Raw genomic sequence first — 15,537 nt, 5'->3', positions numbered from 1 at the left:
GTAGGACAGAATACAAAATTAAAGTACCGTACCTTATGTTAATTGGAAATTAACATTTAACACGCATAAGCAAGCACAGTTAGAGAAAAATATACAGTGAATGAGAGATCATTTCATATTTACCAAGATTGCTTTTAATTAAACTTAGGAAAATAAGATAATACAATTTTCTGCACAATCATATTTTCCTCCCCTTTAGTTTCTTAAGCCAAACCTTTTGAAAGAACAAAATCCAGGTTTTACTTCTGAAAATTCACACAAGATACGCAAATTTATTGCAAACATGTAATTACAGACAAACACACCTAAAGCTGTATTTAAATATGTATATTTGTTTTGAGATAGATAATATCTGATAGACTGCAAAAAAAAAAAAAAGCCAATTTCCTCCCATCCTATATTGTCCCAAAAGAGGTGGCCTATTTTTCTACCCCTTTGAATATGGACCAGCCTTGTGACTTGATTTAACCAACAGAACGTGGCAAGAATGATGCCCCGGGAGTTCTGGGCGTAGGCCTTAAGTGGAGTGTTGCATAAGTATTAACACAATAGGCCTCAATGCTATCCTCTTTGAAGCTGGAGTCCAGTCCAGGAACTTAGATTTCAGAAACGTTTCCAGTAAGAGTGGCTCACTGTGCTAAACTGTTCATACAAACAATATAGTTTATGCTAAACACTTGCTTTCCTTCTGAGTCTGAAATTTTGGTACATGGCAGACAATGGATGCCTTTATGTTCAGCCCCCAATAAAAACCCTGGGCACTGAACCTCTAATAAGCTTCCATGGTAGACATTTCACATGTGTTGTCACAACCTGTTACTAGAGGAATTGTGTTCTGTGTGACCACTAGAATATCACTCAGCAGTGTCTTGCCCAAATTGCTGATCCACAGAATCATAAGCAAATGGGCTATTTTAAACGATAACTTTTGAAGTGGTTTGTTACACAGTATTACATAACCAATAAAATAGCTAACAGGAGCCTACTTGATGCCAGATACTTTTCAAAAGCTTAATATTGATTACCTCATTCAATTCTCATAAGTGTCTCATAAGATAGATGTATTATTACCCTCATTTTACCTAAAATAATATCCCATGTCACTCAGTTTATAAATGGACAAACAGCATAAACCCAAGATGTCTAACTCTATAAGCTGTGTTCTTAAAGCATTATGCTAAATAACTTCTCCTGATGCACACAAAAGTCTTTCAAAATAATTGGAGGTAGGTAGTGCCAATGTTTTATATACCCAACACTTATAGTCTGGGTATATGTTTGGTATATGGGTATATAGTCTGGGTATTACTCCTAAAATAAATCTTTAGGAGTAAATTACTTACTGGTATTATTTAAAGGTAGTATTATGAGATTTGATTGCTAGGAATGAAGACTCACTTGGGAATTAGACCATTCTGAAATGTGGAGGCATCCAATTCCTCTGAGTTTACAGATATGCCTGTTAAAATTTTTTTCCTACTCCTTTTACATATCCAAGTCTCCAACATATTCACATGGCCATCATCTTATTTTGTGTATTTTCCTGTGCTCATTCCATTTACTGACTCCTGCTGTCCACTTCTTCTACTTTTAAGTGGCATAAACAGAATCTCAGATGTCTACTGGCATCTTTGGTTTGTATGATCAAGAACAAAGATATATGCCACCTGCAAAATAATTAAATTATAGACACAATCTATGATGCAACTTAAAGACACCAGTAGAAGATTAATTATTTACATAAATGCAAATCCTAGTAAATAGCTGAGTGTTGTATTTCTCTTTAAAAAATCACCCTCATCTCTTGAAAGAAAAAAAAAAGTGAAGAAGTATCAGCTTCAGTGTCATGATCACTTTGCCTGAAATAAATTTTTAGGAGTCAATTACTTACTGCTATTATTTAAAGGTAGTATTATGAGATTTGATTGCTATGAATGAAGACTCACTTGGGAATTAGACTATTCTGAAATGTGGCTCCACCACTTACTAGCTGTGAGATCTTGGCCAAGTTACATCACCTTTCCCTGCCTCAGCTTCCTCATAATGAAAATGAAAACCCGATCCCATAGGGTTTTATGACGAGTAAACAATATAAACACAAGTAAAACTTTTAGAACAGTGCCTGGCACGCATAAACGCACATTAGCTATTATCATGCATTATGAGTTTCTAAGTTGTTTTGGGTTAAAAGTAAAACAGCATTGGCCAGGCACAGTGGTTCACAACTGTAATACCAGCACTTTGGGAAGCTGAGGCTTGTGTGTCACCTGAGGTTAGGAGTTTGAGACCAGCCTAGCCAACATGGTGAAACCCCGTCTACTAAAAATTAGCTGGGTGTGGTGGCATGCACCAATAATCCTAGCTACTCGGGAGGCTGAGACAGGAGAATCGCTTGAACCCGGGAGGTGGAGGTTGCCATGAGCCAAGATCACACCACTGCACTCCAGCCTAGGCAACCGAGCGAGACTCCATCTTATATACCTATATATTTAAAAAAAAAAAAAAAAAAAAAAAAAAAAAAAAAAGCATTACTATGGGTGACAGAAAACCAAGAGTCTCATTCAGGGATCAGCTAACTTTTTGGAAAGGAAAAAACAGTAAATATTTGAGGCATAGCACTACCCACTTTGACCTGTAGTGTGAAAACAGCCATGGACACACATAAACAAACAAATGAGCATGGCAGTGCTCCATGAAAACTTTTTTAATGGACACTAAAATCTGAATTTCATGTAAGTTTTACAAATCACAAAACATTATTTTTTTCATTTTTGTTCCCCAACCATATAAACATGTAAAACTCATTCTTAGCTCAGGAGATGGCTGCACAAAAACAGGCAGCACAGCTAGTTTGCCAACCCCTGGTCTAGTCGCAGCTTTTCCTATAGCTAGCTGGCTGTGGGAGCCTATGCGATAAGCCTTACCCATGGTTGCCTGGGTGGAGGCATCATCACACAGAAATACTCACCTTCCAGTCCGTTGTGAGTCAATGAGAATAAATATGCCAGCACTCTGAATGGCAGGCTTCACCATACAAAAAATAGGTAGCAAAAGACAGCAGCGATAATTAACACTTGTTTTTTAAAAATTGGATTCCAAGCTTCTCTAGAGCACAAACTGTGAGACAGAAAATTGTCACTGGGCAGGCAGTGTGAAATGGTTGAAAGAACTACACTTTCGAGTCAGATACCACAGGGTTCGCTTCCAGGCTCCCCCATTTACGGTATTTAAAATTTGATGAGCACAAGTTTCTTCACCTGCAAAACCAGGAAGGGAATTTCTACCTCATAGAATAATGAGATGCTAGTGAAACAAGTAACATAACCCACCCAGCGCCAGGCATTTAGTAGGTGCTCAATTTAAAAATGGCACTCAAAGTCATTATTAGTGTTAGAGTGCTAGTCCCAAAGGTTCCTTGGGAGGCTTTAACCAATCGGGGGTAGGGGAAAGTTGAGGAAGGGGAAAGATGGAGTCTGAGTACATTATGGGACTAGAACCCTGGTTTCCTGCCTAACTAATGGAAGTTAAGCAGACGTCTATGGGCATGTCTTACAAGCTGCAGACAAACCTTCAGGGCTTTCCAATTCCATCGCTAGATACTATGAACTCCACCTACACCCCCCAGCCCAACCAGGGCTCCAGAGCGAAGTCACTGCACCTTAATACCACGGTCCGACGGCACTTTGCTACGACCGAGGTATTATTGTGCAAAGCACCCTCAAAAGCTACAGCCTGAATCACCGCTTAAAAATGCGACAGGACAGGTTGGGCAAACGCGATACTTACCTGGTTATGGGTAAACCCGAAGGCGCAAGCAAGAGTGCGCAGAAAGATCCCCCACGGACCTCCCCTCAGCAGCTGCCGCCGCAGTCGCAGCCGAGTACATTTCAAACCTCGCGGGAGGCCTTGGAAGCCAATCGCTGCGCTCGCCCTCCGACCCGGAAGCAGAGCCGGCGCGCGTTGCAGCAGCCCGCATCGAAGACCGGCTTGCCTCTGGTCGCTTCCCGGCGCTCTGCGGTGCGTATCGAGCGGGGAGCCCAAGAGGCCGCGACGGTTTTTTGCCGGCTGTCTCGCCGTGCCACTCTATCCCCGGGAGTTCTTCTGTCCCGCTTCGGGCTCCGGGAGGAGGGAGCGGGGTCTTGTGGAACTCGCCTGGTCCTGGTAGAGGTGTCGGGGTTCATTGCACGGACTTATCTTTTCCCCTCCCTTCTTCTCTGCCCTTCTAGTTTTACGGGGGCAAGTCCTGCCTAACGTGTACGGTGAGGCCCTGGGCACTGCTTTAATTATCAGTGGTTGTGGGGACTGGACAATTTCCTGACCTCGAATCTCTTGCACTTCTTATACCTCTCTGCCTCCGTGTCCGTAACACTTTGTGGTCACCCTTAGCAAGTCTCCAGTCCCGGATGTCCATTCCTAAGGTTACTAGTTTATAAGCGTCTCCAGGTGGGACTCATCTGATTCTCAGTACTCTTCAGGTGCTTGATATGTTTGTTACTGAGCCCAGCTGTTTTCAGGACAACCCTTGTGTTGAATTAAAACACAAACAAAAACTCTAAAACGCGTAATTCTCATATGGGAATGCTCCTTCCAGAGTGCACACTAGTCCTTGACAGCTTAGTTAAGGTCACGTGCCCAGTTTTAAAAATGTTACTTTTTTAAATTTAGGTTCTGGGATACATGTGCGGGACGTGCAAGTTTATTACAAAGGTAAACGTGTGCTATGGTGGTTTGCTGCACCTATCAATCCATCACCTAAGTAGTAAGCTCCGCATGCATTAGCTGTTTATCCTGATGCTCTCCCTCTCCCCGGCCCCCTGAATATTATTTTTATATCACACATTTTGGCACTCGTTAAAACAGGTCCTGTATTTTGTATCTGTTTATATGATAGCACTTTTCACGTTGAATCATAACTATCCCTAAAATTGTGGTCTCCTTCAAGCCAGGAGGCTGGGTTTTTCTTCATTAGCATTGGTTCTCCACACACAAAGAACTCTTGCAAATCCTGGCTCTGCTTATGAGCTTGGCAAGTTAACCTACTGAAGCCTCAGTTTCTCCATCTACAAAATGGAGACAAGAGGTAGTACCTGCCTTTAGATTTGTACAGATATCAATCATGTCAGTAAAATGCTTAATATGGCACCTACAAATAATGCTTCACAAATGTTAATTATTAATTTTTATTAACATTTGCTATTAAAATGATTCCATCTTAATATGGAATACTATTTCTTTTAGATAATCTAAACAGAACTTTATGGTGTTATTGTCTGCTGTAATCACAGATATGGAAAAGAGCTTTGGAGCAAATGTGGAACCATTAATAACTAGATTTAATAAAGTACTTATCCCTTGATGTTTCTTTTGAGCTTTCTGTCTCATTGTAATACCACAACCATATTTTGATGCATTTGTGGAATGACTGATACTTTGACCGTTCTAATTGTATCTGTGCTGTAATCCACAGTTTCGACCTTGTCCAGTAGAAGGCTATTGAATTTTTACAACTGCTTGAATTTTTACATACAAGATGAAGCAAGATGCCTCAAGAAATGCTGCCTACACTGTGGATTGTGAAGATTATGTGCATGTGGTAGAATTTAATCCCTTTGAGACTGGGGATTCAGGAAACCTAATTGCATATGGTGGCAATAATTATGTGGTCATTGGCACGTGTACGTTTCAGGTTAGTCTACAAAACTGCACTGAATGACGGTGAAGCTATTTCACTGATAAAAAAACTTATACAAACCAAATCCAAACTTGGAAAATATATTGAGTTTGAATGTTAAAGAGAGATAACACCCGTAGAGAAAGATGTTCCCAGTTATATGTGCCTGAGATTTATGTAAACATTATATAGATAGTGAAAAATAATAGTATAATGCTTCGCTTTTGCCTCATGGTCATTAGTGGAATGTTCTGCTAATTGAAGGGTATGATTAACTGAACATTGGTATGTACAGGAAAAAAAAATTTAAACGAGAGCCAATTAATTATGGTTTTTCTACATCCTGCTTTGACATACGAAGTCAGCTAATATTGAGAGCCTGAAAAATTATCTTCCAGGAGATTTTATAATTTTTACAACATTTAGCTTTCCTATTAGTATGCTGTCATATTGTTTGTGCATCCAGAGTGTACAAAGTATGGGCTATATTAATTGAGCAGGCAGTTAAGCATTGCCATTAAGAGCATGAATTCTAGACCCAGAATGCCTAAATGTTCACTCCTGCTTGGCTTTACTTCTTACTAGCTATGCAACCTTGAATAAAATGTTTAACTTCTCCTGTAAACATGAGGAAAATAATGCTCGAATTTTAGCGTATGTAAAATTCCAACAGGGCATCTGACAACTTAGTAATCCATCCGTATGTTTTATTTGTCATTGATATGGGCAGTGGTAACACTCTCAGATTTAATCACCAAAGTAAGATTGCTTTGTGGTGTACATACACCATGCTTTCTGAGAGGAAAGCTAATTTTACATGTAAGAGAGACTTTGAACAATGAAGGTTCAACCCTCAGGACTAGCTGGTTAATCCTTTATCTGAATATTATTAATAGAATATTTCTCAAATTATAATCAATGCGGTAATTTGGAAGTGGCCAATTTTCAAAGATTTAAAATAACTTTATCACTGAAGTGATATTATGTTGTTATAGTTATTTCTTCCTTTACTGAGAAGGCAATTCTGTATCTTACAGTATTCTGACATCAAAAATGCAATTTGGCATTTTATTGTACAATATATATATAAATCTATACAAATTTGGATATAATGATATTTACCCTAAGAGAAAATATGAATTTAACATTTCACTTTGTTGCTGTCTGAGTAGAATATGACAGCTCCTTGGCTATCCCATACTGTCTCTTTGAGTGGAGGTAGAAATTACTAGCTTTTAGACTAAATATGACCCTCACCCTTAGATGGACTCGGTTTAGGATCATAAAAAGTCATATGATTAAGACAATGAAACGTACTTGAAATTTCAAGACCTGAGGAAAAACCATTTCTTTAATGGAATCCGCCAATGCGCAAAAGAGTAAAGCAGCCCCCTACAGGTAAAACTAACTTTTTACTTCATTACTCTTAATAACTGGACATAAAATTGTATTCGAAAACATTGAAAAATGTTTATCTCTCATGATTAAGAAATGTTGAAAGAGAAAGTCAATGGAGAACGAATTAAGAAAAAGGAAAGGCAAAGATGAGAGAGGGAGAAGATTTAAAGAGAAGGAAAATGACAAAATGGAAAAAAGAACTAGTATAAACATTTGTGTTCTGTTTTGGGTGATGGACACATGTATTGTCTCAGTTGATCCTCATACCCATGAGATTAGCAATGTAGGTCTCATTGCGAAGGAAAAAATTAGATTTTTATTAATTTGGGCAATAGTAAGCACAAATTATATTCTGTACCAGACATTGGAAATACAATTAAATAAGCCCGTTTCAAAATAAATTATTGCTTTTCTTTGAAGTTATTTTTTAATGTAACTAAACACTGTTAAATATTATTACTGTTCTCTTGTCCTAGAATTTCAAGTTCCATTGCACCCAATTTCATGCCTCTTGTCTTGAGAGAAAACTAAGTAAAGGTAAATTAAGTGGAAAGATTTCCACATTCCTGTCAGAAAGACAATCCTTATTTTAAGACTATTTAGAAAACGTTGTAGATACAGTCAATTTGAATTTCAACAAAGCATTTTCAGAATCTCATGCTGTCCCTTTGATTATGATGGAAATAATGAGCTTCTAAATGATAGTGCTGTTAACTGATGTCATTTATTTGTCAAATATTCATTAAGTGCATGCTGGGTGCCAAGAAGCGAAAAAAGTATGGACCGTGTCCTTAAGGAGATTTTAAATATAAAGCAGTACAATGAGAAAAATGTTATAAAAAGCTTTGTTAAGAGGAGCATGAACATAGGTGCTTGCCTAAATCAGTGTTCTCATGCAAGCTCTACTAGGGGCCTCAATTTACTAATGAAGACCCTTTGAATAGACTTAGAAATCTTGTATGTATTTTACACTTTTTAAAGTGTGCACGTATCAAATAGAACTAGCCCCATTTCACATGCTTCATAAGGTCCTGTGTAGCTACCATATCAGACAGCGCAGTTCTCTCTGTATCGTCCTCTGTAAATTGGCAATAATCTTTAATATTATAATAATACTCTTTAGTTCTCAGCAGTATATTAGGATTCAGAGGATATAATATATTTTAATATAAATTTCAGAATAGTGTCTAAATATTTAAAACTGTGAAAGAGGTATTAGTCTCAGAATGGTAAATGGATTTTATGTTGTTACCTCTATTTGAATGAACAGAGTTCATTGCTTATAATGCTTTCAGGCTGAGGCTGAATCTGCTGCTCAGTGTGTATTTACCTAGGGAAGATAACTATGGCCAGATATTTGCCATCATTCAATTAGACTGACTTAGTGGGATTCCAGAGATGGAACATGGAGCAATGAATAGAATTTACATGGAAACAAATTTTGGCTTAAGGTTAAGAACTCTTCTAATAATTAGAGCTATCCCCCAACTGAATAATTGATTAGTAGCTACCGTAGAAGTAGCTAGTTCCCTCTCACTGGAAGTGTTCAGAGAGGGGTTGTATAAACTCTTTTTATCAGATGCTCTCCTAGGGATTCAAGCATTAGGGGAAAGAATTGAACTAGAGAAACTTCACAGTCTTGACTAACTGAAAGTCTGTTTTTGGCCTTAAATGGGTATGGTAGGAGGGCCTGCCAGTTTCAAACCCTTATAATAACCCTTCCATCAACCTGGCTTTGCCCCAACCTCAAATATGCTGAAGCCTTGTATAATCATTTGTATTATAGTAAGTTTTCCAAACTGTCTTAATTTCCTGCTTATACCATTCCTGCTTACACCCAAACTAAATCTAAAATAACATTTGTCTCTGCCTATACCACACACACACCCTGGCCTTTTAGTTGGCTCAGTGGCAAACAGTGCTGCCAGGAAAAAAAGGTTTCACTGGTAATATAAAAAACTCAAGCTATATAATCCCTGGGATTTCTTTATCCCCATGACCATCCAGTAATTCCATATGTAATTTGGGTAACAAATTATAGGACCTGATTGTTAACAATATTGTTTCAGTAGTAAGATGATGTGTATTTTCATGTAAAAACTTCATTATTAAGAGACTGATTTGTCAAGTTGGGAAAAATAGATATAACCCAAACTATGAAGTCAGCTATGATTAGGTACCTAAACTTATTTTAAAATTGCTTAGTGGCTGCTGCTTTGGCATATCTGGCTGTTAGCTGTACAACTATTATACACACAAATTACGAAGTAATAAAATTTGACAGTGTTTTTCTTTACTTGATAAGTGTATTTCTATTATTTCATTTATGGAAAACCTTTTCACTGTTAACTCTAAGTTCACCTGAAACTTAAAGTTATTTTCAAAGGGTATTTGAATTATGTAGAGAAAGATGAGTAATATATTTGTAAAATGACTTTGCTAGGATCCCAAAGGCCGTCCTAGAAAAATCAGCATATCCACTTGGATTTCATTTGAGTATACATTATAAAACTTTGCATTTAGATTCTGGGTGAATGGAATTCTTAGATCAGGCCTTCAAGTAATTCCTATCAATATAGACATACGGGTTTCATTAAATACCAAGTTTCACCTGCTGGATTTTTTCCTGATATTTTATAATCTGATACACTTTTATAAAAAAAAAAAAAACTGGTTAATACACAAGATTCCTTGGACACATTTGTCATGAAAATTTTGCTTTAGTCTATAGACCCAGTTCAGATATTGATTTAAATAAAAATGATGATTTACTTATTTTTAAAATTGCAAAAATTTTTTATGATTTTTTTTTCTTTTTTACCTTTCCAATTGTGCTGGGCAGTATTTTAATGCGTATAAAATATATGTTATCCATAAAGGCATAAAGAATAATAAGATGGATCCCTATATATCTGCTACCTAGTTTAAGAAATGGAACATTAGCAATTCTTTTGAGGCCCAGTCAGTATCCTTCCCTTACTCATGGTAGGTATTTTGCATGGCAGGGTTTTCTGTTTGTCTGTTTTTTTCCCTGCTTCTCCCTTAAGGGCCCTGGATCCATACAGAAATCTCTCATCTGGCATCCTTCCTTGTGCAGGCACTAGGATTTGTCTCCTCTCTTACAAACTGAAGCTTTAGATCATTGCATGTGGGCAGATGCCCTTATAACAGCTGCATTCCTTGGTACTCATTTGCTTGTTTGTATTTGGATTTTTGCAATGTTGTAATGGGAGAGCTTTTCAGGTTATTGTCCCCATTTACAGCGCTAGATGCCTTGACTTTTAAAGTTGATTTTTTTCCTCACCTTCCCATGAGGATAAACTGAAATCATTTTTGTAGAGCTGAACTAAATAAATAAGCCAACTTTATTAAGCATTTATTCCCAGAATAAAATATCTAAAACTAAATTAGCCAGATTATTTCTTACATATTCACTGTTCATAGACTATAATAGTCCAGGTGAATTATTTGTAGCATCTTACACACATATAATGCCCCATGTAATACTACATAAAAATCATTGTACATGACACTGATTATAAAGACGTAGAGGCATCATAAGGTCCCAAAGTATTTTCCATTTAATCAAAATGTTAAGTATATATTTTTAATATTGTCAATAGATAATTCAGTTCTGGTAATTCATTTACTAGAATATTTTGATTCTTTAGAGCATTCCATTTTCTTTGTTTTCTTTTTTTATAATGTAGAGACAGGGTCTCACTATGTTGCCCAGGCTGGTCTCAAGCTCCTGAGCTTAAGCGGTCCTCCCACCTCAGTCCCCCAAAATACTGAGGTTATAGATGTGAGCCACCACACCCCAACAAGCAGTCCATTTTCATTGAATTTATTATGAAATACCTCCTAAGATAAAGTAGGACATGTTTATCATTTATTTCTAGTTGCCGTAGAGAGTTATTTTGTGAGGCTAAGGTAAGCTTGGATTTTTTTTAATTCAATGAATTAATTAAATCTCGAAATTTTTCAAAAGCATAAACAGCCTCCTGATAAATTCATTTTAATGAAATAATACTGTTTGTTTTCATAACTTACTAAAATATTTACTGTGCTTAGGAAGAAGAAGCAGACGTTGAAGGCATTCAGTATAAAACACTTCGAACATTTCACCATGGAGTCAGGGTTGATGGCATAGCTTGGAGCCCGGAGACTAGACTTGATTCATTGCCTCCAATAATCAAGTAAGTTTAACAGTACCAAATGCGTTCTTTACTAATGTACTTTGATTGTGTTACGTAATCTGAAGTCTGATTATAGATACTTTTTTCTCCATTTCCATTTTCCACAACCCAAGATACTAGGTATTTTTATGTTTGCTATTACTTAGTAATTTAGGCTTATCAGCTGAATTTGTGATTTAAATATACAGCCATGATTATGATGCCTTAACCATGTGTTTGAGCCAAACTACACAGCTTTTTACGTGAGCTTCATCTGAATCAAGGTCTTTACAGATTCTTCACTAATTCACAACTTTATTGAAAGTACAGCTCTTTTAATAAAAGATATTAATGAGCAGTTGAGACGTTAATGAGCCTTCCTTTCCCCCACATAGACCAAGATCACATTTTCATGTCTCACAGTATGTAAATCTGTAGTTCTGGGCTTTGGACTTCAGTTTTTGTGAAAGTGTTTAAAAAGAATGGTGGTTTTCTGAGAAAAAAATCCTAGCAATGCCTGCTGAAGTCTTCTTTACAGGGGCAAGACTATGTTACATTATTTAAGATTTGTTACAAAACACTAGCCTTGTCTCCACAAATGTCAAATCTAAAAGATGTGTCTTCTTTTAGTAAGCAGTACTTAGCAACTAAAAGTTATCAACTATTAGGCTAACTCCGTGTTTTTTAAATTAAAGGATAATTTAGATACTCTGAAATTCTCAGCTCTTAAGGGTACAGTTTGTTCAGTTTTGACAAATGCATACGTTCGTATAACCCACACTCTATTCATGCACGGTGTTTCTGTCACCCAAGAAAGTTACTTCATATTCCCTTCCAGTTAATCACTGTACCACATTCCCTACAGAAGCAACTATTGATCTGGATTCTATTACCAGAAATCAGTTTTGCCTATTCTAGAACTTCATATAAGTGGAATCATACAGAATTTTTTTTGTGTCTGGCTTAATGTTTTTGAAATTTTTCCACATTGTTAGGTATACCAGTGCATTTTAAGTTGTACTCCATTGCAGTGTATCAATAGATGATAGTCTGTTTATTCATTCTTCTATCAATGGGTACCAATACAGTTTCCAGTTTTTAGTTATTATTTTTTACTGAATACTGCTTTTGGTGGTTATATGGTTTAATTTATCTTAGGAGTAGAATTGCTGAGTCACAGGGTAGATGTATGTTTAATATTTTAAGAAAGTGCCAGTTTCTGAAGTGGTTCTACCATTTCATATGTTCACCAGTAATCTACGGGTGGTCTCCCCACTCTCCAACACTCATTCGTTCATTTTGAAACAAGGTCTAGCTCTGTCACCCAAGCTACAGTATAGTGGCACCATCTCCACTCACTGCAATCTCTGCCTTCCAGGCTCAAGCCATCTTCCCACCTCAGCCTCCTGAGTAGCTGGAACTATAGGCACACATCACCATGCCTGGCTAATTTTTGTATTTTTTGTGGAGACAGGGATTTGCCATGTTGCCCAGGCTGGAATCAAACTCCTGAGCTCAGGCAATCCACCTCCCTCGGCCTCCCAAAGTTCTGGGATGATAGGCTGAGCCACCATACCTGGCCTATACTCCAACATTTAATATTGTCTATCTTTTTCTTTTCTTTTTTTTGATACAGAATCTCACTCTATTACTCAGGCTGCCAGCCAGACCCATGATCATGGCTCACTGCAGCCTCAACCTCCGTTGTCTCAGCCTCAACCCTGCCTCTCACCTCAGCCTCCCAAGTAGCTGGAACTACAGGCATGCGCTGCCACTCCCAGCTAATTTTTGTATTTTTTGCACTGATGGAGTTTCACCGTGTTGCTCAGTCTGGTCTCGAGCACCTGGGCTCGAATAGTTCACGCATCTTCTTGACCTCCCAAAGTGTTAGGATTACAGGCGTGAGCCACTGTGCCTAGCCTGTCTTTTTAATTTTAGCCATCCTGGGTGATGCCACAATGACATTTCCATGATGACTAATGATGTTGATGCTTTTTTTGGTGTATTTGTTTCTTCTATTAGAAATCTTTGTGTGATTTTTTTTTTTTATAGGTTGTGAAGCTGTTGCATGTTTTTTCCTAGAAGCCTTTACCAATATTTAGCTAACTTAATTTTGAATAATCTACACAATAGCTTTTGTCAGCATATGTAATATCATTACCAAAGCTGGTGTGCTATTCATTTCCTTTTATATTAAAAGAAACTGGTCACAGTATCTAGACCTAAATAAGAGCCATCTCTTTGATTCTTTAAATTTTGAAAGCTGTGGAAACAGTCGTCTTCCCTTGGTTTTGAGCTAAGTTTTGTGATACATTCTTTAACCTAGATATTCAATTCTTGTATTCTATGCTCTCCTTGTTGCTTAATACTTGTTTTTCTGTCCTCTTTTTGGTGAATTTGCTGTGTTTGATCATTTCTGGTTGGTGTTTTTGTTTGGTTGGTTTTTTTTTAGTTTTTGGTAAACTGTCTCAAGTCCTTTTTGGAATTATACAAATAACAATAACAAATTCAAAAGACATTAGCAAGACATTAATTTTAGACTATTTTTAGAGCAAGCTGACAGCACAGTCTTGTTTTCAAATAAATTATTTTTATTATAAAAATAATAAATGCTTAATAGATAAAATTTAGAAAACACAGAAAATAAAAAGGATAAGAATGCCATTTATACTCCCAATACCCTTTCCATTTTTTATACATAGTCGTACATAATTGTGATGATACTCAGTAACTCTCTATACTTTTTTTTTAACTTTACTTTTTTAATAGTATTCTAAAATAAATAGTAGTCTATCACCATGACTAAGGTATAACCCAGCATCTCTCTTACCATCATTGGTTTTTATCTTATATTTAGAAACCCTTCATGATGGCTTATGATTAGCATGTAGTTGCCTTAAATTCTTTTTCTCCCTGCCTTTCTACTCTTTCTGTCCCTACTTGCTTTTCTTGCACAGTGGCTGGAGAATTCATTATTTATCTTATTTCAACTCTCTTAGGTTTTCTGGTTCAATTAAAGAAGGACCTAAATATCCCTACAACAGCAAGGATTCAAAGAAAAGTGGGGCAACACAAGGCTGGCCATAAAGTTTTGTGGGTTGGTTTGTTTGGTTTTATTTAAATCCTATTAAGATTATTAATTATCTTTTTAAGTAAGTTTTCTTTGATTGCTGTAACTCCTCTGCTTGCTGACATTTTTACTGAACTTGGCCTCATTTTGCATTAATACCTCTTTACAAACCCTTTTAGTTGGGATATTTCTTTTAACAGCTTCCAGAATACCTTTTATCTGTTTTAGAGATGACATTTTGAAGAAAGCTTTATGATTTCATTATCCTATAACTGAGGAAATCTGTAGGAGACCCTCAACATGAGTGATACTGTGACAAATTTGTCTAGACTTTCCTATGAGCAAAGAAGTAATGAATACCCGAAGAACAAGACAAATTCAAAGGAAAAGAATTAGGTAGAATAAGCTGTGTTTTACAGTTTTTCTTACCCTTTATTTGCATGTATAAAATATAGCATACATGCTTAAAAGTATGTATGTAAAAGTACATACAGTATGTGTTAGGGTTCTCTTAGAGGGACAGAACTGACAGGATAGATGTATACATGAAGGGGAGTTTATTAAGGAGTATGGACTCACACGATCACAAGGTGAAGTTCCACAATAAGCCGTCTGCAAGCTGAGGAGCAATTCCGAGTCCCAAAACATCACAAGTAGGGAAGCCAACAGTGCAGCCTTCAGTCTGTGGCCTAAGGCCCAAGAGCTCCTGGCAAACCACTGCTGTAAGTCTAAGACTCCAGAAGCTGAAGAACTTGAGTCTGATGTTCAAGGGCAGGAAGCATCCAACACAGGAGAAAGATGAAGACAGGAAGACTCAGCAAGTCAGCTCCTTCCACCTTCTTCTGTCTGTTTTTTTCTAGCTGTGCTGGCAGTCAGTTGGATTGTGCCCACCCACATTGTGGATGTGTCTTCCCCTCCAGTGCACTGACTCAAGTGTTAATCTCTTCTGGCAGCACCCAGATAAACCAAGAACAAATACTTTGTATCCTTCAATCCTAATATTACCCATCACAGAGTATGTGCATTTTAACATGTTTATTACAAAGTAAACACTCACGTAATCATCACAGAGATCAAGATGTAGGACATCACTGGCACTTGAGGTTGCCAGTGTACCCCTCTCCAATCAACCTTCTTTCCCCTTAAAGGCTATCATTTTAAAGATTATTAGGATAATCATTACCTTGCCTTTTTTTTTGTAGTTTTGTGAGTTATTGACG

At 37.1% G+C, this 15,537-nt stretch overlaps 2 protein-coding genes across 7 annotated transcripts in view; one reads left to right on the top strand and one right to left on the bottom strand.

Moving 5' to 3' along the window:
* PARPBP (PARP1 binding protein) overlaps nt 1–3,904 on the bottom strand; it is a 71,865-nt gene extending 67,961 nt beyond the window's left edge. For 2 of the 5 annotated variants that reach the window (XM_032299378.1, XM_032299370.1), the window contains exon 1: nt 3,787–3,902. The gene's annotated coding sequence lies outside the window, so the exon portion shown is untranslated. The other 3 variants (XM_032299380.1, XM_032299375.1, XM_032299367.1) reach the window with 3 other exon arrangements.
* NUP37 (nucleoporin 37) overlaps nt 3,826–15,537 on the top strand; it is a 44,649-nt gene continuing 32,937 nt past the window's right edge. For both annotated transcript variants that reach the window (XM_032299392.1, XM_032299401.1), the window contains exons 1-3: nt 3,826–4,017; nt 5,468–5,686; nt 11,144–11,268. In XM_032299392.1, the coding sequence (XP_032155283.1) occupies nt 5,531–5,686; nt 11,144–11,268 (281 nt within the window). In that variant the 5' untranslated portion in view covers nt 3,826–4,017; nt 5,468–5,530. The remainder of the gene's footprint in view (nt 4,018–5,467; nt 5,687–11,143; nt 11,269–15,537) is intronic.

This window comes from Sapajus apella, unplaced genomic scaffold, assembly GCF_009761245.1.
Source record: "Sapajus apella isolate SASKATOON/1434 unplaced genomic scaffold, GSC_monkey_1.0 scaffold2, whole genome shotgun sequence".
Lineage (NCBI taxonomy): Eukaryota > Metazoa > Chordata > Mammalia > Primates > Cebidae > Sapajus > Sapajus apella.
This window is presented reverse-complemented; position numbering and strand designations above follow the sequence as displayed.